The 27,091-nt window shown below is 50.0% G+C and overlaps 2 protein-coding genes across 5 annotated transcripts; one reads left to right on the top strand and one right to left on the bottom strand.

Annotated features, from left to right (window-relative positions):
- The first annotated feature begins 4,327 nt into the window (after positions 1 to 4,327).
- Positions 4,328 to 12,939, top strand: LOC133352479 (protein SCO2 homolog, mitochondrial-like). Of its 4 annotated transcripts, none has more exons than XM_061568150.1 (10): positions 4,345 to 4,386; positions 5,771 to 5,820; positions 5,991 to 6,042; positions 7,457 to 7,542; positions 8,356 to 8,415; positions 8,547 to 8,634; positions 8,870 to 9,055; positions 10,219 to 10,311; positions 11,365 to 11,483; positions 12,373 to 12,939. In XM_061568150.1, exons 4-10 carry the CDS (start codon positions 7,486 to 7,488, stop codon positions 12,499 to 12,501), a joined length of 732 nt encoding a protein of 243 aa, XP_061424134.1. In that variant the 5' UTR covers positions 4,345 to 4,386; positions 5,771 to 5,820; positions 5,991 to 6,042; positions 7,457 to 7,485; the 3' UTR covers positions 12,502 to 12,939. The 4 variants fall into 4 exon arrangements, with proteins under 4 accessions (XP_061424133.1, XP_061424134.1, XP_061424137.1 ...); XM_061568151.1 differs by having other exon boundaries at positions 4,384 to 4,402; XM_061568149.1 differs by lacking the exon at positions 5,991 to 6,042 and having other exon boundaries at positions 4,328 to 4,386.
- A 2,183-nt stretch (positions 12,940 to 15,122) lies between these two features.
- On the bottom strand, positions 15,123 to 25,418 carry MAN2C1 (mannosidase alpha class 2C member 1). Its single transcript, XM_061567937.1, has 6 exons — positions 25,291 to 25,418; positions 23,626 to 23,751; positions 22,297 to 23,251; positions 21,083 to 21,334; positions 19,363 to 19,515; positions 15,123 to 18,457 (listed from the first exon to the last, which is right to left on the bottom strand). Exons 1-6 carry the CDS (start codon positions 25,386 to 25,388, stop codon positions 15,968 to 15,970), a joined length of 4,074 nt encoding a protein of 1,357 aa, XP_061423921.1. The 5' UTR covers positions 25,389 to 25,418; the 3' UTR covers positions 15,123 to 15,967.
- Between the last annotated feature and the right edge of the window lie 1,673 nt (positions 25,419 to 27,091).

The following is a 27,091-nucleotide window of genomic DNA, read 5'->3' as shown; positions in this document are numbered from 1 at the left end:
ACGAAAAAAAACAATAGTTGTGTCATTAAACCCGACACTACCCGACACAGGCATTTAGTAAGGGTTCTCGCGTAAACAAGACGTGCTAATGCGTAGCTAGTTCAGCAAAGCTCTCGCCTAATTAGGCTGCAATTATCAGCGAAACGTCGTACTCGAATTGTAGATAGTGGCTTTACTCCAACACACCGGTGTACTGAACTAGTAACGAATTGGCACGTCTTGGTTCTTTCGGTAAAGTCACGTAGAAGGGAAATAATAAAATAATACAAATAAAACAAAATTCTCACGACGTTGCGGCCACAACGCAAGCAGCCGTCCTCAGGTGAAGAACCAAGAAGATGAATTCCCTGCAGTCACGAAAGCTTCGTATCCTTTGCAACTCGGGGTTCAAAGCGTTTATGTGTCGGCTATGTCCGACTGTCTGCAAGTCTATACACCATTGGAACCTCATTTGCCAGTAAAAAAATATGATGATTGTTTTTTTACCCTTTTATCTGGCAACAAAACTGACACCTTTTTTAAATCCTTTATATTAAGTTCGCGTGCTTGCTTGCTTGCTTAGGACCGTGCAAATCTTTCGGTCGTTTTTTAACCCACTTCCCGTGATCCAATCGAGCTGACATTTTCCACACAGACTCGTTGTGCCAGACAATTATTGTTCGTGAAAAAAAATTCCCAAAAGTTTACACTTTTTAGGCAAAAAATTTGTATTTTACATATATTCAAATAGAACGCATTCATGGCTTTGGCTGAACATCACAGTGCAAGAGCCCAGAGCGTAACCCCTTCACAGGCCGCGGTGGAGTAGCGTAGTTAGTAGCGCCCTCGCTTCCCATGCCAAAGGTCGCGGGATCGATCCCCGCGTCCTCCACAGGCGAATATATTTTTAAATCCTTTATATTAAGTTCGCTTGCTTGCTTAGGACCGTGCAAATCTTTCCCTCGTTTTTTAACCCACTTCCCGTGATCCAATCGAGCTGACATTTTCCACACAGACTCTTTGTGTGTGACAATTAATTTTTGTGAAAAAAATTTTCCAAAATTTTACACTGTTTAGGGAAAACAAATTTAATATTTAATTACCAATTGCTTAATACTGGCAGACAATCATCTGACCCATAGATTGCAGCCATCTCAAGCCAGAGGACGAGAGGACTCTAGCCGCCACGCATATAAAGGATTTAGAGTGAAAAACTTTGTTTTTACGGGTTTACTTGTTTACATCATCTGGTCCAACACCATGTGAGACTAGGCTCTAAGGAAAGCTGTCTCGGGTGTGGACCAATCAACTTCAAGGACAGTGCACATTATCAGAGTTATGTTGTTTGTTTGCATTATGACTGCAGGTATTGTGGTCAATGCAAACATGACTCCTCGTAAAAAAAGTTGTCAGTTTTGTTGCCAGATAAAAGGGTAAAAAAAACAATTATCATGTCTGCAAGTCTGTTCGAGTGCCAAGGATTCAGAGGAATTGTGAAGGTTATCCTGTTTCTATAAATTTTTATTGGATAATATTTGGTCGTGAAAGCCACTTTACTACTCAGTCCCATTCACAGCAGCCGCACCTTTACATCAGCCGCACCTTAACAACTCTTGGAACCTCTCATTTCAACCAGTCTACACAACAAAGGCTCATTCCTTGCAGCGTGCTTCAGCCACACCGAACCTCACAATGGCTCCTCCCACCCTCAACCAGTATATATACAAGGACTGTTTTCTTGGAATTTCTCTCACTTGATGCAGCAATCGTGCTGTGACGGTTCCACCTGAAGACGGAAGCTTGTGTTGCCTCCGAAACGTCATGATTTTTATTTTATTTTATTAATTTTAATTTTTTACCTACGTGACTTTACCGAAAAAACCTAAGAATATGAATCCTTGCAGTCACGAAAGCTTCAAATCTAGAATTACTACTCCTTATTAAACTGAAAAGAACGGGGGGGGGGGGGGGGCGGTGGTGAAACCGCTGACCAAATGAACATTGCAGGCGACAGAGACGAGGGTGCCAAGGCGCGTAGAGACGCCAGCTATTGTTGTGGCTGGCCCGAAGCAACAATGGTTCTGCTTGAGTGAGCGTCCCATTGAGCACGGCTCCTCCTCATTACCAGCGTGGTGGTGGTGTTGGGAGAAATCTTCTCTGCAGCGTCCCCCCCCCCCTCTTGCTCCCACGCTCACTGCAACATCGCCCGGCCTCCGTGCCCGCCACTCACAACTGGCCCAGGGTTCTCATGACCTCTGAGCCCGATTTCTTGTCAGAAGTTGCCCATATGACCCGTGAGGTTCCCACGGTTCTGCCAAACGAACAGATCTGGCCCTGTGCTCCTGTGGAAAGAGATGAAGAAGAGAGGGAGAGAGATAAAACAAGGTTTAGTGTGTGTAAAGAGAGGGTTTTGTTGTTGTTTAATGTTTGGTCCACGATATTTCCTTTACAAAAGGGATGTTGCAAGGGCACGATGTTGTGTCTGCCAGTAGAGGCAATGGCTGATATCAGAAACTTTATTTTGACTGGAGGAATCCGATGAGTTGTGAAGCAAATTAAAGATGCACCCACGGGCTAATTATAACTCGGTCCTGTCCGGTCGTGGCCTTATAATGATTTAGATTTCATCCGGCAATCTCTTCCGCTTTTCTTTCTCTGCCTTCACTCACAAATCACAGTTTCAAAATCATAATATGTATTTATACTGGAGGATCCATTGCGCTATAAAGCTATTTTTCAGATGTCCAGTAGGTGCAAGTTGTTACAACAAACAATACAAAAACACAAAAGGAGTGCAAAGTATAGTAAATGTAAATAAATCACTTTTAAATATATACAAATAAAACTAAACAAAATAGTTTTTTCTTACCAGGTAAGGCCCACTGAGCCATTAGCTTATTTTTCATAAGTGACCTGGCCACTACTGAATACAAGCAGCTAAGGGGGAACGAAAGGACTGGAAGAACATATCTTCTTGGTTCTTTTGGTAAAGTCACGTAGAATGGAAATAAAAAAAAAATAGAAATAATAAAATGTATTATGCTTAATTTTTATTATTTTATTATAATAAAAATTATAATAAAATAATAAAAATAAAACATAATAAAAAATGTATTATGTTTTATTTATTTTATTATTTCCATTCTACGTGACTTTACCGAAAGAACCAAGAAGATGAATCCCTACAGTCACGAAAGCTTTAAATGGAAGAACATAGTTTATTTTTACCCGTGGCAGACGACATGAAGGGGAGTGAATGATGTAATGTATGGGGGAAATGAACGAGATATGAGAATGGGGAACTAAGATATGGATGTAAAAGGAACGGGAAAATTAGAAAACACTGAAGTGAGCTACACAGAGCGGCGTGTGTTTTCACAGGGGGCGGGGAAAGAGGAGGGGATTCAGAGTAGGAGTGCCCACACAAGCCACGTGGTTTACAGGTGGATTGATCTGATTTCGACAGATAGGGGGGGTTTTTGCCCAGCAATTGCAGATCATTTAAATTCTTTCATTGTAAAAAAAAACATGGCATAATGTAAACGATCCGTGTAAAATAAATCTGAAAGCGTCATGAAAATCCAAAGTTTAAAAATAAAAACGAATCCGTGGTATTTGGTGAAATTTAAATGGGAAAGTGATTCGCCGAGCCACAAATGTCCCAATTACGACTTGTTTTCCGTGAGTTAGCCAGCGGGTATGTTACTTTACCGAAACTCCCAAGAATATGAATTCCTGCAGTCACGAAAGCTTTCGGTCAAGATTCGGTTCCCTCGTGTTTCGTTTAATTTCTGAACGCTTACGCGTTCGTGATCTCGTAAGCCAAGTTGAAACCTGGAGCCAGGACCCCAAGATCCTGACCCCCGTGTACCCCGAGTGACCGCAGGATCCCAAAACCGACGTGACCCCAGATCAAGTACCACGTGGGTAGGGCAGCATAGGGCAAAAAATTAAAATTAATAAAATAAATTAATTTTTTACCTACGCTACTTTACCGGAAAATAACCTAAAAATATGAATCCTTGCAGTCACGAAAGCTTCAAATCTAGAATCAGCATAGGGCAGTGTAGCAACATCCATTGTACAGTACTTCTATGTTATTTTACTTCTATGTTCCCACGTTTATGCCTTCACTAACCCCGCATTGTCCAGCGTGGTGAAGTATGTCCAACTAAACCCCCTGGACGCGCACGGCGTGGGGAAGCCCTCGTCAAGCAGTGGGTGGCACTGACAAAAAGGAGCCGCTGAAGTGAATCTTGTGTAGGGGGGTGAGGGGGGGAGGAATGAAACCGGAACTAAAACAGCGGAGCGGTGAGAAGAGGCCGGACCCTTGCGCGAGCGGGACCCGGTCCGGAAGCGGCAGTGACTCCACGTGATTCGCCGGCTACGGACACGAGGGGCGTGGAGGTGAGGGCTGGGATGGGTGAGTGGGGGTGAGTGAGGGTGAAATAGTGAGTGAGGGTGAAATAGTGAGTGAGGGTGAGAGAGGGGGTGAGAGAGAGAGGGTGGGTGAGGGGGAGAGAGGGAGAGAGGGTGGGTGAGGGGATGAGAGGGAGAGAGGGTGGGTGAGGGTGAGGGGGTGGGTGAGAGAGTGAGTGAGTGAGGGTGAGGGGGTGAGTGAGGGTGAGTGTGAGAGAGTGAGTGAGGGGGCGAGGGTGAGAGAGAGGGTGAGAGAGTGAGTGAGGGGGTGAGAGAGTGAGTGAGGGGGTGAGGGTGATTGAGGGTGAGAGAGTGAGTGAGGGTGAGAGAGTGAGTGAGGGTGAGAGAGTGAGTGGGTGAGTGAGGGGTGAGAGTGAGGGTGAGAGAGTGAGTGGGTGAGGGGGTGAGAGAGTGATTGAGGGTGAGTGAGTGAGGGGGTGAGTGAGGGGGTGAGTGAGGGTGAGGGGTGAGTGAGGGTGAAAGAGTGAGTGAGGGTGAGAGAGTGAGTGGGTGAGTGAGGGGTGAGAGTGAGGGTGAGAGAGTGAGTGGGTGAGTGAGGGGGTGAGAGAGTGATTGAGGGTGAGTGAGTGAGGGGGTGAGTGAGGGTGAGGGGTGAGTGAGGGTGAAAGAGTGAGTGAGGGTGAGAGAGTGAGTGGGTGAGGGGTGAGAGTGAGGGTGAGAGTGAGTGGGTGAGTGAGGGGGTGAGAGAGTGAGTGAGGGTGAGTGAGGGGGTGTGTGAGGGGGTGAGTGAGGCTGAAAGTGAGTGAGGGTGAGAGAGTGAGTGAGGGTGAGTGAGGGGTGAGAGTGAGGATGAGAGAGTGAGTGTGAGGGGGCGAGGATCCTGGGGTCACCTGGGGTGTGGGTAGAGTGAGAGTGAGTGAAAGTGAGTCGGTGAGGGTGAGCCAGGATGGGTGCGGGTGGATGAGTTTGAGTGAGAGCGTGTGAGGGTGAGAGAGTGAGTGGGGGCGACAGTGAGGCTGTGCATGTCTATGCTGTGTCTGCGTGTGACTGAGTTTGTGTCCCTTACGCGTGTTGTGTGTGGGCAGCGGTAGTGCAGTGGTTAGCGCACTGCACTACGAGCTCGACACGGCCAACATTAGTAACGATTAACTGAACCGGTCTCGGGTCTTCACAGGTAGACCCAGCCTGAATCAAGTACCTGATACGGTGTGGAGACAAAGGCGGTCGGGCGTGGTGTTGGCCACCCACCCCCTCGTGTGCCGTGCCGGCCTTCATAGGTGCTCGCTAACAGCACTTGCCCCTACAGTCTGTTAAGGCTATACGGGGGATCTTTGTCTTGTCTCTGGGACTGTGTCTGTATCGCTGTATGTGTGTCATTGTGCATCGTGTACCCGCATTGTCTGTCTCACAGAGCCACTGGGTCTGTCCCGTGACCTGCTGCTGCCAGTCGACACTTAAAACGTGAGCTCAAGTTTCACCTTGGCCAGCACATGACGTCCTGGTGTCATCACCGCCAATTGGTGGCGATGTCTTAGTTTGTGTGTGCCGTGCCCTCTCTCTGGTTCCACGCGTATCTTCGTGAGTGCCTATTAATTGTGCCTGCACGTGTGTCTGTTGCACGCGCTTTTCAGGAGTGCCATGCCAATGCGGGACCTTCCTTAAGATTTAGTGAGGCTTTCCTGGGTAAGATCGAGGGCATTGCGAGTTGTACCACGCACACACACGCGCAGTTAGTTATTCACACCCACAGACTTAAAGCACGCGTGCTCACACAATCGTGAGAATGTGTAGCGAATGATACCACCACGTTTCGATTTAAAGATTTCGTGACTGCAGGGATTCATCTTCTTGGTTCTTTCGGTAAAGTCATGTAGAAGGGAAATAATAAAATAATAAAAATAAAACAAATAAATAATTCTCACGACGTTTCGGCCCGACCTGTTCTTCACCTGAGGACGGCTGCTTGCATTGTGGCCGAAATGTCGTGAGAATTATTTTATTATGTTTTATTTTTATTTCGATTTAAAGCTTTCGTGACTGCAGGTATTCATCTTCTTGGTTCTTTCGGTAAAGTCACGTAGAAGGGAAGTAATAAATAATAAAAATAAAACATAATAAAATAATTATTATTATATATTTTATTGTTTTATTATTTTATTACTTCCCTTCTACGTGACTTTACCGAAAGAACCAAGAAGATTTATTTTTATTATTGTATTACTTCCCTTCTACGTGACTTTACCGAAAGAACCAAGAAGATACCACCACGCTTAAACTCTACAACAAATCACAGGCTCGCAGCTCTTAACACACTCCCCTCCGACCACCCGACATGTCATCAGAGCAGTCTCACGCTGGGACTGGCTCAGAGGTCGCAACCGGGTACCCGATACCCGTACCCTACCCGATACCCGGCTACCCGTACCCGGCCGGGTACGGGTACCCGTTTGCGACCCAGGTGCGGCCGGGTACGGGTAAGGAATCAAAACCCGTTTGCGACCTCTGGACTGGCTACGCTCTCACGCCACCACGTGGCCGCTCTTTCGCAGTACCGCTCGCGAGATGAACCCGGCTGGCTACCTGAGTTCGATTCTCAGCCACGGTGGTTACCACCATCCTTGGGGAGCGATATCTGAATCGTTCCTGGACCACCCCAAACAAAGGCAAAGATCCCCCGTGTAGCCTTAACAGGCTGCCTGGGGCAAGTGCTGTTCGCGAGCACCGATGAAGACCGGCGCGGTATACGAGGAGTTGGGTGGCCAGCACTACGCCGTGCTGGTTTTGACTCCCTAGGAGTGATATGGGCACACTGCACCGGGGACTTATTTGAGGCTGAGTCTACCTAGGGCAGGCCCAGGACCGTTTCAGATAATCGTCACTGGTGTTGGCCGCGAGCAGGAATCAAACTCCCGTCGCCAGGTTCGTTGCGCAACGTAGCGCTAACCACTGCGCCACCGCTCCCCATTCTGGACCACCCAACCACTTCACTAACCCGCACTGATGAGCGTCCTGAAGCACGGTCGTAACACCCCCATGATGGACACGGCATGGAGGGGTCTTCATACAGCAGTGTATTTACTGTTGTCTGTGTGTACAGCTGCCCGTGTGTTGTAGTAGACTGGCGTGATGCGTTTGTGGTGCGCTGCTCGAAGACTGACACCAGCTCTCCTGTTCCCCTTAAGGGTACGTGAATATTACTGGACTTTGCGAGTCAGATTGGCCTCATTGTAGATACCAGTTGATGTGTAAATTTGTATGATAATTGATACTGGTGATATTGTCACGTTGGATTACAGGACGTCCCGCAACATTTGTGATGGTTTATGGAGATGGGGTCGCATATATGATAGGCAAATGTGTGAGAGACTGTGAAGGTTGTGTTAGGGCCTATCTAAATGAATTCGACTGCGTGGGTTTTCACGGTCGTGCTATGTTGCTCTCCAGTGTGTTTTGGGTCGTGTTGTTGGCACGATGTCCGATGTTTTGCTCCACGCGATGGGAGCTTCGTCAGGAACTGAATTTCAGGAGAGGGATTGCAGAATCTCCCAGCACTTGGAGCAAACAACGTGTATGGATGTTAAACTTATTTATCGCCGTACGGAGCCAACCGTGCTAATCAGAGGTTCGGGAGTGGAATATGCGACTTTACACTGTAAAAATATAGTTGTCGATGCCACCCTCTGTATTACCTTTAAAGTTTAGAGTTGGGTCACCTAAAGACAGATTTCAAAATATTTGTGTTTAGTTGTGACCAAAAAAGTAGAACTGAAATGATTGTGCCCATGTGTTGACATTTTTAACTTGACCTTTGCCCCACCGTTAAATAATTGGCCCCAAAAGGTGAATTGTAACAAAAAATGAGCAAAGCAACTCAGAAAAACACCCAGGTGTAGTTTTTGGGCTTCGTTTATGAAAAAACCCCCAATAATAACTCCATACTTGACCGCGAAGATAACGCTCACCGGTGTGGTGTGTGTGGCTCGGTAATTGCTGTAGGGACAGGTGAGCACGCGATTACACACGCGTGGATTTTCCAAGGCTTCCAAAGAGATACAGGTGAGCTTGCCAGAGCTGCAGCGTGGCCAACAGCCCTCACAACCCACACTGCTTGGGGAAGGGGGCCTTAATCCAGCGGCCGATTGACAGAAGGGCTCTCTACGTGTGTTTCCGTGTGCACGCGTGAGCAGTTCAGTTTGCGAACTCGAATCTTGGTGACAGCAGGAATTGGATCGGCCTTCTTTGGGTGGTGGGCATATTTGCGGTATGAAAAACAAGGTACGTAAGTATACTAAAGTACACGTAATAATCATGAACGGCATTGTCAACCACTGGTGGATAAAGGCCTCCCAATGCCGTGTCGGTTAGCTCTGAAATTCGCCTATCTTTACCAACATTCTCAAACTGTTACTCCTCTTGGATGACTTTTGAGTGTCCTCATTTGGACACACGTGTGTGATCACAAGCACGTGCTTGTGTGTGTGCTTATACGCTGTGTTTGTCGTCCGTCTAGGCTTGAATGATCACATCGTTGGGCTGGGAGGTGTGAAATTTGAACTGACCGATCAGAGTGGACACAAGGTTAAGGGTCACGACCTCCTGGTCGGCCGGTGGAGCCTGCTCTACTTTGGCTTCACGCACTGCCCCGATGTGTGTCCAGAGGAAATGGAGAAAGTATCGGGCGTCGTACACACCCTCGGTACGTGAGCTTCACACGGACCGTAGAAGGGCTTCCAAAGCCACTTCGAAATAGGAGGTCACGAGAATCCATTCACGAATCCAACAATAATTCCATATCAATGACTTCATAAAATCACTTAGGGTGGTGGTCAATAATGAAAAGACTTCGAATTTTCATAGTGCAGGAATCCGCATGACTCACACCAGATCCTGTGACTCTCTTAACAAGTGGGAAATCAAGGGAAACCTGCAGTGCAGAGGTCGCAAACGGGTTTTGATTCCTTACCCGTACCCGGCCGCACCAGGGTCGCAAACGGGTACCCGTACCCGGCCGGGTACGGGTAGCCCGGTATCGGGTAGGGTACGGGTATCGGGTACCCGGTTGCGACCTCTGCTGCAGTGTGGCTACGAAGACGGTGACCAAACTGTGGGACACATCGTGCACCACAGCACATTGAAAGCCATAGGGCAAATTGCAAACTCTTGAGTGCATTGTGACATGCAGATTTCATTGCGAACGGTACGGCGCGTTGTAAACCACTGCCAACTTTGCAAATTCAACGGAGGCAGCAGCAGCAGCTGTAACTATTCACTCAGCCTCACCTGCAGCCATCTTGTGGCTTTCAAACTTGGATATAGATCTCTAAAATGTGATTCACAGAGACATATGCAAGAAGAGGTGAAGGAGTGTGTTGCTACCACACAATGACATTCCTAAACTATTTTATTTTACCAGGTAAGGCCCACTGAGCTGTGTAGCTCTTATTTTAGAAGCAACCTGGCCACGTGTGATGGCTCAATGAAGTGGCTTATATGGAAATGTATAGCAGCTAAATATTCTTCAATGGATGTTTCTAAATGTGGAGGGGAAAAACCCGGAGAAAAATGCATGCGACCATGGGGAGAACATGCAAATTCGAAATATACAGGTGTCAGGGTTGGGATCGAACTCCCGTATACCAGGCAAGAGAGTTAACATATCGCCAACCTCGCCATGTAACAGACGCAGTTATTGAACCTGACACCACGTCTCACATCCGGTGTGACAAGCACGTGTTTAGGTCCTGTGACGCGTGTATGCTGCGTGCGTGTGCTGCGTGTTGTGTGCGTGTGCTGCGTGCGTGTGCTGTGTGTTGCGTGCGTGTGCTGTGTGTTGCGTGCGTGTGCTGCGTGCGTGTGCAGACAAGGACACGAACCTGCCCAGGGTGCAGCCTGTGTTCGTGACGATCGATCCGCAGAGGGACGACGTCGCGGCTGTGGCGCAATACATAAAAGGCACGACGGGTTTCCCACCTTCACCAACCTGCTTCATTTATTATTTGCAGTGTGTTGAAGAATTTATTTTGAAATGTTGTTATGAAAGGGATGCTGCCGTGATGTTCTGTTTATCACACTGGGGTCTTTGGTTCAAACTCCTGACAATGGTCGTTGAAACAATGGAGAAAGTTTATGAAATCCTCCCCTAACCTGTCCACCCAGCAGTATAAATGGGTACAGCACATACTTAATTTGGAGCTTTCGTGACTGCAGGAATTACTCTTTGGTTCTTTTGGTAAAGTCACTTATAAAGAGAAAATAATAAATTAAATACTAGCATACGACGTTTCGATTGCAACACAAGCAATCATCATCAGGTATAAATGAAATAGAAACACAAATCTAGTATAAGTGTTGACTGTTATGTTATCCGACTCTCTGTTGTATTACATTACATTTCTAAGTATACTAGATTTGAGTTTCTATTTCATTTATATACTAGATTTGTGTTTCTATTTCATACAACAGTTAGTCGGATAACATAACAGTCAACACTGTTATGTTATCCGACTCTCTGTTGTATTACATTACATTTTCAAGTATACTAGATTTGTGTTTCTATTTCATTTATACCTGATGATGATTGCTTGTGTTGCAATCGAAACGTCGTATGCTAGTATTTAATTGATTATTTTCTCTTTATACGTGACTTTACCGAAAGAACCAAAGAGGGTACAGCACAGATGGTCGGCAGGTCGCATATGGCGGGGTAAATTATGGGTACTCCCACCTCTTCAAAGACATTTTACCTGTATGGAAGAGAAGGCCTGTTACCCTTCGAGGGCTTCGAGAGCTCCCTTGAGTGGAGGCCTATCTGCCAGCAGTGGCGTTAGCAAACAATTGCAGGGCTGCACCTTTACCTACCAGGGTCGTGTTTATTCATGATCCACATTTTTTGCCAAAATATCACCGACGTAAGTTACAGAATTATCATCATTATTGTTGTCGTTACCTGTGTACTTGGCGAGACAACCCCGTAAACTACGGCAGCTTTTGTCGCGTGCCACGCAGATTTCCACCCACGGCTGGTCGGCCTGACCGGCTCTCCGGAGCAGATCTCGTCGATCTCAAAAGCCTACCGCGTGTACGCTCAGCCCGGCCCACGTGACCCCACCGACCAGGAGTACGTGGTACGTTACACGCGGGGTCATCTACTACACACGTGCGCAGACAGAAGTGGCCGAGCGGTTCAGGGGTCGATACGCAGCTGGCATTGCTGGGATTCTTGGTTTGAATCCGGGTTTTACAGTCATCCCAAGCATGATTATTTGGTTGCTATGAACGGCCACATGATACGGCACTTAGTGGAGCCATCATTTGTGGCCAGGTCACTCGTGAAAAAAACCTAGAGAGCTCAGTGGGCCACACCTGGAAAATTTCAAGTTTAGTTTAAATTCAAGTGGGTTCTAAAGTGTAGTGAGTTAATGGTTTCAGCCAGATTACCTGTGACTGCATAAAAAAAAAAACACCATGAATTTGGATTTGCATTTAGTTTGGTTGCATTCCAGTTATGAGAAATAAAATACTGTTACAACATTTCTCTGTAACAGTACCCCCTTATATCAGGATAACAAAAGCCACCTGATGTGATCTCAGAAGTAGTTCTATGATGTCCATATCTCTGGCCATTCTCCACATGATGCTGACAGCACATTTGGAATAAAGATTGGGGAGACAACCAGTCATGAATGACGGTTGCCCATCCAAGCACTAACCAAGCCCAAACCTCAAAGCTGCTTAGCTTCTTAAATCTAACGAGATCACATGAGTAATATTCTTCCTCTGCTGGTGGACTGATGCCTATTGAGCGGGCCGGTGCTGTGATAACATTGCTCCGGGGGGGGGGGGGAAAGGAGTCGCCTAGGTAAAGAGCAATGCACCGAGACGTTTCGTTAGCTTACGGGTGCAATGTAAACGCAGGCGCTATTACAGTATCGGTGTTATTCCGGGTGACTTGGTGGCAGGCGGCGTATAGCGAATGCGGCTGACGTTCGTTCATTACCATGCGTGTGCGCGCAGGTGGACCACTCCATCATCACCTATCTCATCTGCCCGCACGGCGCCGTGCTCGAGTTTTACGACCGCTCCGTGGAGGAGGCCGTCATGGCAGAGAAAGTGCGCCAACGCTTGCGCGCACATCGCCTCTGACCACCCTGTCTCCATGGCAGCACCAAGCCAACGCTCAGAGTTGAGGCGTGGGTCCATCTTTATCCAATCAAGTTTTGCTTTTTAATTATGAACATTTTTACATGCCATACAAACAAACGTCACGGCCGTTTGTTAATCTATTGGATGAAGGACTCCTGAAACACCGTTTTTGCGTCGGTCATGGGGGTTCCGTCAACAGCACTTGACCACGAAGCACCTACGGTACAACACATTCCTGCGGAGGGAGCTGGTAGGAACGTTGGGTTGCTCGGTCAATGGCCAGGGACAACGGCGGCGTGGTGTATTCCGCAAATATGCCCGACTGAGGGCGGGCAGAAGCCGGCGTGAGTAGGTTAAACTTTGAGTTTTATAAGGGCACCACGGGCTGACCAGCCCCACCCCTCCCACCCAGCCCCTCCCCACCCTCCCCACCAAGCCCCTCCCCACACTCCCCTCCCCACCCAGCCCCTCCCCACCCTCCCCTCCCCACCCAGCCCCTCCCCTCCCCACCCAGCCCCTCCCTGCACGATGGACACAATAATCCCCTGTGGGCTGGTGTAACCAGGAGGTTCCTACCAGTATTTATTTGGCTGCCACCGCCCTCTGTTGCCCAGAACGTAGCCACGCGATGTCCCGCACCGACCGCTTCAGATCTCACTCGCCACCGACGTTACCTGTGGCTGGGAATCAACCTCGGCTCGCAGAGTTTTACATCACAATGCTGTGTTAGAGGAATCCCAGTGGAGGATGGGGTGGCGCAATGGTCACAATGATACAAGGGGTGATTCCTGACACTTGCGATGCAGTCTGGACCATTATCTTGATGGAAGGACGTCTGTGTTGAGAAGCGCAGCGGCGCGTTGGTCGTTGACTTTCACTACGAATTTGGCAATCCCGAGTTCAATTCCCATGTATGTCTGAAGCTGACGTTTACGGTGAAGTATGATCTAATAACCTCCATGCCCGACACGGTGTAGGGAAGCCTTCATCCAGCAGTGGATGAGACAAAGGACTGTATATTGTCATGAAGTTCAACACCGTTGGAATTGTTTAAAATACAAATCAGTTATTGATGTGTACCTCTGATGCTGGAAACAGGTGTTGTAGCTTAATACATAGTAACTGTGTGGTGGGTTTGTAATTGTAATGTTGAGGCTGTACAAAAACATAAAGAGACCAAGGTTTTAGATCGGGATGTCTTGTGCATTTTGTATACACAGCTGTGTCATACGCATACGGGGCTACCTGTCACAGTGGGTAAAGTTACTCTCTCTCTCCACCATTGCAAGCTCTGTAATGTGACCAGGTATCTCCCCGCTGCAGGGAATAAATACGGTCAAAGTTTGTGTTCAAGGTTATTTATGTTGTTACTCTCAGAAGTTGATCACTCCATGGACAAATTCTTGAACTCATTCCTTAAAAAAAACCGACCATGAGCAAGAATGAACAGAGCCCCTATTCTCAATTGCACTCAGCCGAATTTCTTAAGTGGTGAACATGTAATGCTTCACTTTAATGACTTTGTGTTGTTCTTTTTTTCAGCACGATGCTTTACATCTGTGTATTATTTATTTGGTGCCATTTTCAACAACTATAAAGTACCGTGGTTTACTTTCTACTTGTTTTTAATCCACATCTCCCATGCAGAAGAAACGTCACCCGTCATGCTTAACCAATGTGCACTACGCCCCCAGCTCCACTGCAGCAATCCTGAGATTGCGCGATGCCTCGCAGCAATTGTGCAATCGCAACAAGGCGATGTATCGGCAGGAAGTGGCCCTTCTTCACAGAGGGCAGTGGTATTGATTAATGTGTTCAGTTTGTTGTTTGTTACTCTTTGGTTTTTTCGGTAAAGTCACGTAGGTAAAAAGTAAATAAAATAAATGAAAACTAAATTTTTTACCTACGTGACTTTACCGAAAAAACCAAAGAGTATGAATCCTTGCAGTCACAAAAGCTTCAAATCTAGAATTGTTGTTTGTTATTTATGCTCGTGTGCATCGCTGCCAACGTAGCACTACCAAATTGTTTAATCACAGTCGAGGCGGTCACCCACTTTTAGCTTTTACGATGTCACAATGCGTTCCTGGAAACCCCGTCATAAATCGGACCCGATTGTCGCCATAGTAGAAACGGTAAAAACATTTTGTTTTCAAGCTTTCGTGGCTGTAGGGATTCATATTCTTGGTTCTTTCGGTAAAGTCACGTAGAAGGGAAACAATAAAATAATTTATTTATCGGTAAAGTCACGTGACTTTACCGAAAGAACCAAGAATAAGGTAGAAACATTGCTTGCTGATGTGTTTTTCCTTTTTGTAAGCCACATTTAACAGGGTTTAAGAAGTAAAAATCCACAAAACCACTTAGTAATAACAAAAGCTCCTAACCAAGTGACATTGGAAACCGGACCGGTTTAAAATGTGTACGGAGTTGTGTCAGAGGATGTGTCGTGAATGTAGATCGTCGTGAATTTGACAGTCCGCCTGTATGGTGATTACCAGGACCATGTGGTGCGTCATGTGACAACCCCCCGGCCTCGTTGGGAAGTCTGTCTGCCATAACCAAATCGGCAACGCAGGACAATTCCAGCAACCACCACAGAGTGAAACGCGGCACTACTATTTTCAAGCAATAAACTTTATTCACATAAACGGACAATTAGTGTTAGCAACCAAGCCTTTTATAAGACTTAAGAAATCACCTAGAAATCCAGGTCCCTCCTGCAATAAAGATCAGTTTCTATAACGATTGCCAATATCCACAGTTTTGGCGAATTTCATTTGGAATCGGCATCATTTCGGCAAAACAATCGGCGACTTTAATCAAACAAAACATTTGGACCAACGGAAATACTGCCGCTGAATAGATATCTCGCACCACAATTTCCTCTTTCAACATCGCGATTCTCACAATCGATTATGAACAAACGTGTAATAAACTAAGCATCATCAAGGGGTGGGAGTGGCGGTACAGTGGTTTGCGCACTGCGTTATGAACGAGGGGACCAGAGTTTGAATCCGAGCCACGGCTAACATCAGTGGTGACGTGTAAACCAATTCTGTTCCGCCCAGCGCGGTGAAGTTTACACCAGCCCTCGTGACCGACATGGATCTTCCTCTAACAATGGATTTGACAAATCACTACGTTTATTCATTTGACTTCGGTGTCATTCTGCTTCAATGATTTGGTCTCTGGTCACATTCTCTTCTCTGCAGCACTAAAAAGATGCCACCTCGTGCGTCTATCAGTGTTCTCTCTATGGGACTTTTGTTTTCTACTTGAACCGTTAAAACCGATGCATGCGATGCAAACATCGGTGCAAGATAAAGCAGAAAGACATCAAAGTCTGTCTGTGGTGCAAAACAACAAGTGCCTGGAGGAGGTGGAGTTATTTAACACGAAGATATTCTCAGCACCTCAAGAGTAACGTCATTATCTTGTCAATGAAATTTGAAAAGACTTTCATCTACAGCACAAGTGTGGGCTGGCCAAAATGCAGAGAGAGCGTGCGAATTTGGAACGCTTTAAAAGGCACGAAGACACAGCGCCAGGCCGGGCCGGACTGAGGTCTCTTTGCCTGTTTTTGATTGGGACCGTCATCGCCTTCCTTCACTTGCTCAGGCACATTCTCTTCATCATCACCTTCATCCTTGACGACAAGTGGTGGCTCGCTGTCGTCGGCGTCTTCGAGCATGTTGCACGGCACAGCTGAAATGAGCGGCAGGTCCGGCGAGCAACGGCACCGCAACCTCGCCACGGCCGCCCCGCCGTGGGACTCGTAGAGACGTACCACCAGCACCACCCCGGTACCTGCGTGGCCAGGCCAACCTTCGGCGAGCTTCAGCGTCTCCACGACCACGGAGGACGGCTCCACGGTGAAGAAGCCCCGCTGGGAAATCCGTTTGACACGCGGGCCGCCGCTAGGCGCAGCAGGAAGACTCCGGGACGCTTCCTCGTTGAATACCTCGGCAGGCGCAGCGTCAACGGTCAATGCCGCATCTTGCTTACTCGGGCTTTCCGGAGCAACGGAGGAAGCCATGGAGGAATTCTGGGCGCCACCCGCCACGCTGCTGGAGGACGCGCGCTGCGCTCTCAACGGATGGTTGAAGGCGCTCGCGCAGCGGATAACGCCAGCGTCCTGGAAGCTGCCTTCGTGCGGCATGGCCGCGTACGCGAACGTGTGCTCCCCCATGTCAGCCTCTGGGTCCGGCGCCTTTGGCGACCTCAGTAGCGAGAGGGACAGGACGTTGCCGCGTGCCGAGTGGCCGTACTTGCAGTCGTTGAGCAGAGCGAGGCCGAAGCCGTGCTCGCCGAGGTGAGCCCAGCGGTGGGCCCACACCTCGTAGCGCGGCCAGTCCCACGACGTGTTGCGGTGCGTCGGCCTGCGAACGTGCCCGAACTGGATCTCGTACGTGGCCTCGCCGCCGCCGCTGCGCACCGCCACGGGAAATTCCGTTTTCAGGAAACGGCGGTTTTCGTGCCAAGTGGCGGTGACGTCGAACCGAACGAATGGGCTTCCTGCGTCCAGCGAGATGTCCACGGTCGCCCGGCTACGCTCTCCCAGGTGCAGGCACGCGCGCACGGCCACGCGGATTCCCGCAGCGTCGGTGAGAACCCGGAGCGGCTCGGAGGTTCGCTCCTGAGGCTTCCGCGTCTCCAGATGGTAGTCCATGACGTCCCACGCATCCCAGTACAGCGGCACGTCGTCGAACATCACCAGCTGGTTCGCCTTTTGGCCCGGAGTCACCGCCTCCCTGCCCGACGGCTTGTGGATGAGCGAAGTCAACCGCCCCGCGCCATCCACCGACACACGGAGCAGATCATTCTCCAGGACCGCGCGGCTGTCAGACTCGTGGTGCAGTATTACAGCGAGAGACTTGGCCGCGCCGGCCAGCAGTGAGGCTTCGCTGTAGATGGAATAGCCGAAGGCCGGAACGGTGACGAGAACCAGACCAGCGGAAGCGTCTTCTTGGCCGTCTGTGCCATCGGCGTTGTCGCTGCGTCTCTCGTCGCCCTTCACATACCGACCGTAAACAATTTTAGAATTTGGGACGAATCGGTCTCTTCCGAGGTAGCCGTTCACGCCGCGGCCCGGCAACGCTGCCACCTCCGTTCTTTCCCAGCCGAGCGTGTTGAAGAACGCGATGGGGTCGCGCGGGAAGTCTCCGGCGCCCGGCTCGCGCTGCACGACGGCCGCCATGGCGTCGCGGGCGATCTGCTCCGCGTCGATCTCCACGCCGCCGTAGATTTCCTCGGCATCACGCGCTACTTGGCGCGTGCAGCTGCCAGGCAGCACATCGTGGAATTGGTTCAGCAGGACGCCCTCCCACAGGCGCGTCAGCTGCTGACGGGGATATCCCAACACCATCGCGTCGTCGCCCTCATCATCACCATCATCACCATCGTCGTCGTCATTCGCCTTGCCCTCCGTACCACCACTGGAAGCGTTGGTTCCTGGCATGGCGTTGCCGCCCTCGGAGGCGGTTCCGCTTTTACTTTCATCTCGCGTTTCGCCGCAGCCGTCTCCTGCGCGCTCAGCCGCGTACACGGGGCTCTGAGCCAGCAGCGCCAGGCAGCACAGCGCCTCCGCGTCCCTGAGCAGCGCCTCGCACCGGCGGTTTCCGCGCTTGACGCGTGCCTGCGTCGTGTACGTGCCGTTGTGCATCTCCAGAAAGAGCTCTCCACTCCAAGTGCACAGACGACCTACACCGCCGCTGCCGCCGCCGCCCCGCTCGCCCTGGTTCACCTCCGCCTCCACCGCGTTGAAGAATCGCGCGGGGGTGGAGGAGGTCGCGCGGGGCAAGCCGGCGACGTTGCGTACGCGGCGCAGCCGGTCCAGCATGGCCAGCGTGGGGCCTCCGCCGCCGTCGCCAAAGCCGTAGAGCAGGAGGGCGTGCTGCGTGCGACCCTTGTCCCGGTTGTTTGAAGCGCTTTTGAGAATTTCTTTGACGCTCACCTGGGCCGACGCGGTACAAGAGCAGCGGTTACAATGGAAATTCTTATTTGCTGCGGGTTTTTCTTTTTTATTGTCCGTTCCCCCAATTTAAACCTGATTGTGCCGTCAGCCATCACGTTATGAGATGAAGAAACCATTCGAGTCTCCAGCATCCATTCAGGTCGCTCGCAGAGAAGCAGATTTCGGAGAATTGCTTCCGACACCTCTTCAAGTGACCTCTTTTTCCACACGAGGGGAAAGCACTTTCTTTCCCACTCGCCATGCTTCAGAGTAACGTTCATTTCATGAAAAACATATCTTTAAATATCAGGGTAACGGGTTCCTCGATTAATTAATAAAAATTGATGCCTTATGCTCATGATAGCACATATAATCATACACGCCAGAATATTGTAAATGATATGCTTTAACACCTTCGGACTAATATAAAAAACAACAGACAATACAAACGGGCTGGATGATACAAACAAGACAAAACAAATGCAACAGACTAATGACACAAAGAGATTGAAAATGCAACCAAGACTATACATGCTCTAAATAATCCAAATGAAATTGACATTGCAAATGAGATGCTAATATCAGATTTCGGCTCATGGAGCGTACAAAATTGTACCAACAAGATAGAGGTTAAAAAAAGAATAGAAAAAATCCAAACCAAGTGGTAAAAATTTGAATCAAGGATTTGATTTGCGAATTGTAGCACAAAAATTGCAATCGTGACAATTAATCGAAAACACCGGAAGAGTGACTTCGATGGCGGTCTGGTGGCTGCGCTGCTGCACTGCCGCACTGCCGCACTGCCGCACTGCCGCACTGCCGCACTGCCGCACTGCCGCACTGCCGCACTGCCGCACTGCCGCACTGCCGCACTGCCGCACTTCTCTCTCCGTGGGTGGCCTCACCTTGCACTCGTAGGACTCGGCGGGGGGGAAGTGTGTGAGCACGCGCGTCCCGTCCAGCCCCTCCCAGTGGAACGTCGAGTGGGGGAACGCGTTCACCAGGTTCCAGCTCAGCTTCTGGGTCACGAACCGCCTCGCGCCGCACGACGTCATGATCTGTCGGGGATGGGGGGGGGTCAACGAGAGGTGGGCAGGCACGTTGGTCGGTTTGCCAACTGCTTTACAACTAAAGTTCAATATTGTCCTTACCCCCCCCCCCGCACCTCCGATTAGCACGGTTGGCTAGGTACGGTGCGAAAGAAGTTCGACACACGCACATATGCAGTAGCTGTCCATATGTTTGTAACGGGGATGCACGACAACTCTTGTGAAGATGATCCGATGTGAACAAAACTTGTGTGTTGCGATTAGGGACTTACCCCAATGATAATGGGCCAAATTAATACAATGGTGGCCCAAAACTTGAAAACACAAACCAGATGTGTTGGTTTATTGTACCCTCCAGTGCATCCAACGTTATTGGCAGTTCACGTGTGCTCCTGCCAATCTGGAGTGCTCTCTTCAATTGTGTTTCTCAATTCCTTTGGAACTTCGTTCCTTTCGCAACGTCATCGACGATTTGCATTTGTTGGGCGCCGAAATGCCTCGGCATCTCACAGAGCCTTACATCACCTCTCATCCCATTCATTCCAATGCCCAACAAAAGGTTGGGGGGACCCCCCTGACAAAAGCTGTCCCTGTATGGCACAAGGTGATGGCAGCAGTGGCTTGCAAGTGGGCATTCATTTGTCAATAGGGGGGCGAGGTTGCTTCCGATTATGTGATGTGTTGGTAAGTTTGAGGACGCTCAAGTGAGACGTCTAAGGGTTAGCACCCTGCACTTGCAATGCAGAGGTCGCCGGTTCAATCTCCCGGTGCCGAAGTTCAAACAACGGGGAAAGTTTCTCAATTCCCCACCACTGCCTGTCCACCCGGCAGTATAGGTGGGAACACCGCAGTTAGTCGATGAACAGGGCACGTGCGATGGAAGTAAAGTGTGAGTACGCGCACCTCTTCCTGCATGTCTGATCAACGTGGAATAGCCAAATACCTTCGCAACAAGACGTGTACTACCTCGCCTGGTATACAGCAGGTTTGTGGGTTCCATCCCGACCCTGGCGTCTGTATGTTTGGAGTTTGCATGTTCTCCCCATGGTCACCTGGATTTTTCTCCGGATCCTCCCGCTTTTTTCCCTCCACATTTATAAACATGCGTTTAAGAGTATTTGGCTGCTATATATTTCCACACGATAAGCCACTTCGTTGAGCTATCATTTGTGGCCAGGTTGCTTCTGAAAAAGAGCGACACAGCTCAGTGGGCCTCACCTGGTGAAATAAACATAGTTTAGTTTAGTAATGTCATTGTGTGGTAGCAACACACTCCTTCACTACTTCTTGCATATGGCTCTGTGCATCACATCTTAGAGATCTATATCCAAGATTTAAAGCCACGCAATGACAGGTGAGACTGAGTGAATCGCTGCAGCTACTGCTGCCTCCGTTGAATTTGTGAAGTTGGAAGTGGTTTACAATGCGTTTCTGAAAAAGAGCTATATTACGCAGTGGGCCTTGATAAAAATAAAAAGTGGAGGCCCTACCGCCAGCAATGGCGCGAGCAAGCAATTGCAGGGCCGCGCCTTTAACCTTTGCTTAACCACGCGACGCACCAGTTGGCTCGGGTCACCTGCGGCAGCTGTGCGGAGTATCCGAAGGTGTCGGGCAACCAGAACTCGTCGCAGCGGGCACCAAACTCGTGCAGGAAGAAGCGCTGTCCCAGCAGGAACTGGCGCACGAGGGACTCGCCCGACGGGAGGTTCCCGTCAAACTCCACCCACGTGCCGCCCACGGGCACGAAGGCCCCGCGCGCCACCGCGGCGCGCACACGCGGATACAGCGAGCGCGGGTAGCGCCGCTTCAGCCAGCTCAGCTGCTGGGCCTGCAGGGAGATGGGAGAGGGGGTGCGGGTAAGAGGACGAGCAGATGAAGAGGTCAGAGGATGGCGGTTAAGTACAACGTCGCGTATCCGACCGTTGGATATTTCACGATCACACAGGGTCATCATGGTGGCGAGATGTTATCTGCCTTGTCTGGTATACAAGAGGTCGTGGGTTCGATCCCGACCATAACGCCGGTTTTATATTTGGAGTTTGCGTGTCTCTCTCTCCCTGTGGTCACATGGATTTTTCCCTGGGTCCTCCGGTTTTTCCATCTACATTTAGAATGGACATACGTTTAGGGTATTTGGCTGCTATAAATGACCACGTGATAAGTCACTTTGTTGAGCTGTCATTTGTGGCGAGGTCACTTCTGAAAAAGAGCAATATAGCTCAGTGGGCCTTACCTGGTAAAGTAAATATAGTAAAGTTTTTAATTTACATATCCACCCTAAACCCCGCAGCCCTATGATTGCCTGTTGTGGTCACCCATCCGAGCCTTATACAGATTTTCCTGCTTAGCTTGTGTGATCTGATGACATCGGGCACATGTTTTAGTGAGGTTTATCTCTTAAGGCTTTTGGGTTAAATTCTCGACTGTACACAACTAACTAATGTCTCTTTTATCATCCTCCTTCCCTTCTTGTCCAAACTGTGACAATGTACTCTGCACAAATAGCCCAATCAAGTAGGTGAACTGAATGCTGAGATGAGTCCCCAAAGCAACAAAAAGTACGTAATTCTAAGCCGCTGAAAATACAACAGACTGTGTGCAATTATCGTCACCGGAGGTCAGAAGTTCATTGCCACAGAATATAACCTCATGGTTTCATTAATGTACACAGACACACTGTTACACACACTTCTGCAGGATAAATAAAGATTCTGATTTGGATGCTGCCGTGGTGAAACGTTTATAGTCTCGATTCCCTCCATCTCACTCCCACCTCACTCTGTTCCTTACCTGCGAGCACACGAACGTAAACTCGGGGTCACGATCCATGAGCTGCAGGGTGGTGGCCCAGCTGCGCGCGCACTTGCGCACCGTCTCCTCGTAGGGCCAGAGCCATGCCGTGTCGATGTGACAGTGTCCCATGGCGTGCACCACCGTTCCCGGAGCCGCCCCTCTCTCCTTCCCGTGGCCGCACCCGGGCCACGGCTCGGAGAAAAATGCCCCCGAGATAGCTCGGGCGTGCCGCACCCACTCCCGCGTGTCGCCACCGTCGTCGCCGGCCGGCGCGGCCCCTGCCGGGCCGGGCCGTGGAGCATCCGCGCAGGCGCTCACAACGGCGTTGCCGCAGTAGAGGGCACGGTAGCCAAGCTGCTCGCCGCCACGTCCATCCGCCTCTCCTGCCAGGCCGCAAGCCACCTCGTAGATCACCTCCAGATCCGTCAGCAGCTCGTACACGTCGCGCCGGAACAGCGCCACTGCCGCGCGCTTCAGCGCAAACTTCCGCTCAGGGTCCGGCGGTGCGATCATGGAGCCCTTGCCGGCGCCGAACAGGCCGTTGCACGCCATCTCCACGTAGGCTGTGAAGGAGCGCGCCGGTGGCAGGGATTTTTTCGTGGACGTCGTGAGGTCGATTGGCGCGGAGGTTTTCCCGGTCGCCGACTCGTTTCCCGCGTCCTTCCTTCTGCCGCTCGCATCCTCGGCCGTGCCGGAGAATCCTGCCGCTGACGACGACGGTGACGGGGGGGTCCTGCGTCTCGCCCGCCCAACGACGTAGCTGGTCTTCTCGCCCTCTGTCGTGAGGCCTGCCACGGGCTGCCCGTCTCGAAACAGGAGGCACTCGCCCTCGCACTCCCACAGCAGGTGAACCTCGTCACACTCGGCGGCGGCGTCGTCATCGTCGTCACCAGATTTGCACGTCCACTCCTCCGGGACCTCCACGTGTACTTGGAACCAGTGTGTGGACCAGCTGAGGGGGGAAACACGGCTGTGTGTTTGCAACTAATTGTGTGCTGCTCAGACAAGGGGTACACGTAAAATAAACCTGTTGGGAGTGTGTACATAAGGACATGGCAATGGGGGGAGGAACTTGCACCCATTGTTGCAACTGCCACGCCTGGAGATGGAACTGAGCCGGCATATTGGAAGCCTGGTGCGCTAACCATACAACCGCCGCAGCAGAATCCAACAGGAATCGACCGGCGAGTGTAAATACGATGCAATCATCATTTGAGAATTCCATGGCCTTCGATGTGCAGTGCAACCACGGTGTACAGCGAGTAAGTAGTAGTGGTGAAGAGAGCTTGTGTGTGTGTGTCTTTGTGCGTGCGTGTGGGAACGTACGTGGGTCCATAGGAATCCCCGACCTGCGTCTTCTCGTACGTAGCAGACTGGGCGTCCTGGAAGGAAATGCGTCCTCCAGCATGATGCACCGCCAATCCAGATACCGGCCGGGCATCTTCATACAGCCTGTATCACCAAAAGCAAAGATGCCCCCCCCTATAGCTGTAACAGAGTATTGGGGCAAGTGCTGTTAGCGATACCTATGAAGGTCAACATGGCACTCGAAGGAGTGGGTGACCAGCACCATGTACTCATTTAACGCTGAGTCGACCCTAAGGGAGGCCTCGAACCGGTTCAAATATCTGTAACCCAGTTTGGTATGTGGTGAGCAGGAATCGAACGTCGGGTCGCCGGGTTTGAAGCATGGTGCGCTAACCACTGCGCCACCACTCCGCACAGCATCGCAACACCCAATACAACCCAGTGGTGTAACCTCTCAGGTGTGCAGGCGGTGCAACTGCACCGGGGCCTACGGGCTGGATAGGGGCCAGGCATTGGGCTATGCAATCTGACCGATTCCCACGCTCCATCTCCACACCCGTGGTCACCCAGTTCATATGCACATCAGGTGTAAACGTGCGGCAGGTAACGGATACGAAGCACGTGTTTAATGTCGATTACAATCCACGACCTGGGTTCGATTCCACGGCTAACATGAGTGTTCAAATTCATGTATTAGGTAGAGCCCTGTGTGTCATTCGGCTCTTCAAGTTCAAGCTCATGTATTAGGTATAGCCATGTGAGCCATTCGGCTCTTGAATCGGGTGCAACCGCAACAAACAAAAAACATGAACAAAAAACATCTTAAAGTGAATATGGAACTAAGTGCAAACAAAAAATCCAAGACAGCAATATATTGCAGAAAAAAACATCGTAACCCAACGCTGTGTGCAAAAATCCCAGTGGGATGCAAGTCAAACAACAACAACCACAAGACAACTTAGATTAAGGCCATCAGTCTAACTCTGTACTACAACAAACAAACATGAGTGGGGAGTGATAACGCCCGTGGGAAGGCCTCCATCCAGCAGTGGATTGACAATGGGCCTGTAAATGATAGTTTTCTCAAGTTAATCTTCACTAACTTACACCCCACGCCGCTGCACTTTAACCGCAGTTAAAAAATTAACAAACATCCTAAAGGTGGCGGGGGGTGCAGGTGGTGAAGGCCACCAGGACCGGTGAAGTCAATATACCGGTCCAGTATAACCAGGTATAAGTTTCAAGTTTCATGTATTAGGTGTAGCCCTGTGAGCCATTCGGCTCTTGAATCGGGTGCAACCGCAACAAACAAAACACATGAACAAGAAAACATCTTAAAGTGAATATGTGACTGAGTGCAAACAGAAAATCCAAGAAAAGACAGCAAAATGTTGCAGAAAAAGCACCGTACACCAACGCTGTGTGCAAAAATCCCAGTGGGATGCAAGTCAATAACAATGTACACAGCAACACAGCCCTTAGTCGCTCCACTGCTGGATGAAGGCCTGGTGGATTGGAAGGCGAGACATGTTTGGCCACACCTCACACTTCACCACGTACAGCATGTACAGTACTGTATGTTGAACTTTTTTCGCACCGTATGTAGCCAACCGCGCTAATCGGAGGTGTGCCAGGCTAGGTGCACGTGCAGTGCAGGTGACACACACACGCGCCGCGCTTTACCTGCCCCGCAGGTTCACGTCGGTGAAGTAGAGAGGCGACAGCGCCTTCTCGATGCGCTCGAGCGCCGTGCGCTTGTTCTTGATGTGGAATTCGGCCATTGCAGCCGGAAACGTCTCTCTCTCGCGGGAGGGGCGGAGCCAGAGACCCAAGAGGCGTGGCCAGAGAATTAGGGGCGGAGCCAGAGACCCAAGAGGCGTGGCCAGAGAATTAGGGGCGGGGCCAGAGAATTAGGGGCGGGGCCAGAGAATTAGGGGCGTGCCAGAGAATTAGGGGGCGGAGCCATAGAATTAGGAGGCGTGGCCAGAGAATTAGGGGCGTGGCCAGAGAACTAGGGGCGTGGCCAGATAATTAGGAGGCGTGGCCAGAGAACTAGGGGCGTGGCCAGAGAATTAGGGGCGGGGCCAGAGAATCAGGAGGCGGGGCCAGAGAATAAGGGGCGGGGCCAGAGAATTAGGGGCGTGGCCAGAGAATTAGGAGGCGTGGCCAGAGAATTAGGGGCGTGGCCAGAGAATTAGGAGGCGGGGCCAGAGAATTAGGGGCGTGGCCAGAGAATTAGGAGGCGTGGCCAGAGAATTAGGGGCGGGCCAGAGAATTAGGGGCGGGGCCAGAGAATTAGGAGGCGGGGCCAGGGAATTAGAGGCGTGGCCAGAGAATTAGGAGGCGTGGCCAGAGAATTAGGGGCGGGGTCAGAGAATTAGGAGGCGGGGCCAGAGAATTAGGGGCGTGGCCAGAGAACTAGGGGCGTGGCCAGAGAATTAGGGGCGGGGCCAGAGAATTAAGGAGCGGGGCCAGAGAATTAGGGGGCGGGGCTAGAGAATTAGGGGCGGGGCCAGAGAATTAGGGACGGGGCCAGAGAATTAGGGGCGTGGCCAGAGAATTAGGGGCGGGGCCAGAGAATTAGGGGGCGGGGCTAGAGAATCGGGGGGGGGGGTCCGAACAAAAGAGGTGGGACCCAGAGAAGCGGGGAGAGGGGTAGGATAATTAGGTAGGCGTGAAAAAAAACTTAATTTGGAACTTTCGTGGCTGCAGGAATTACTCTTTGGTTCTTTCGGTAAAGTCAGGTATAAAGATAAAATAAAAAATTAAATACTAGCATATGTATGGCAGTATTTAATTTATTATTTTTTCATTTTAAGTATAAAGATAAAATAATAAATTAAATACTAGCATACATACTAGTATTTAATTTATTCTTTTATCTTTATATGCATGGAAGTTTTTTTTATTTTAAGTATAAAGATAAATAAAATACTAGCATACATATGCAAGTATTTAATTATACGTGACTTTACCGAAAGAACCAAAGAGTAGGTAGGCGTGGTCAAATAATTAAGAGGATTAAATAATTAGGGGGCGGGGGCTAGAGAATCAGAATCTTTATTGATTTGAAGCTTTCGTGACTGCAGGAATCCATTCTCTTTGGTTCTTTCGGTAAAGTCACGGAGGTATAAATATTTATTTATTTTATTTTCTACCTACGTGACTTTACCGAAAGAACCAAAGAGTAATCAGAATCTGTGTTTAGACTGGAGGTGGGGATCCGATGAAGCCCTTATTTACACAAATATGGGCACGGGGGTCCAGCAAGTTACAACAGCAAACAATACAAAACAAACGGTAGGAGAGTGCATTGTCTAACACACTTGGACCGCCCTCTCGCCATCAGCTCCATCTCTGCCCCCTCCTTTCCCCCCAATGTCTAACGCACGACTTGTACATGAACACGACTTGGACTTGTGGTGCTTTGCTCCGACATTGGCGCTAGCTGCTCCGCCCATGCTGTTGACGCCGCACAGAAGCA

Source organism: Lethenteron reissneri, chromosome 40 (assembly GCF_015708825.2).
Source record: "Lethenteron reissneri isolate LAM-NWPU_2019-01 chromosome 40, ASM1570882v1, whole genome shotgun sequence".
Lineage (NCBI taxonomy): Eukaryota > Metazoa > Chordata > Hyperoartia > Petromyzontiformes > Petromyzontidae > Lethenteron > Lethenteron reissneri.
The sequence above is the reverse complement of the archived record's forward strand: the minus strand, read 5'-3'. Positions and strand labels throughout refer to the sequence as shown.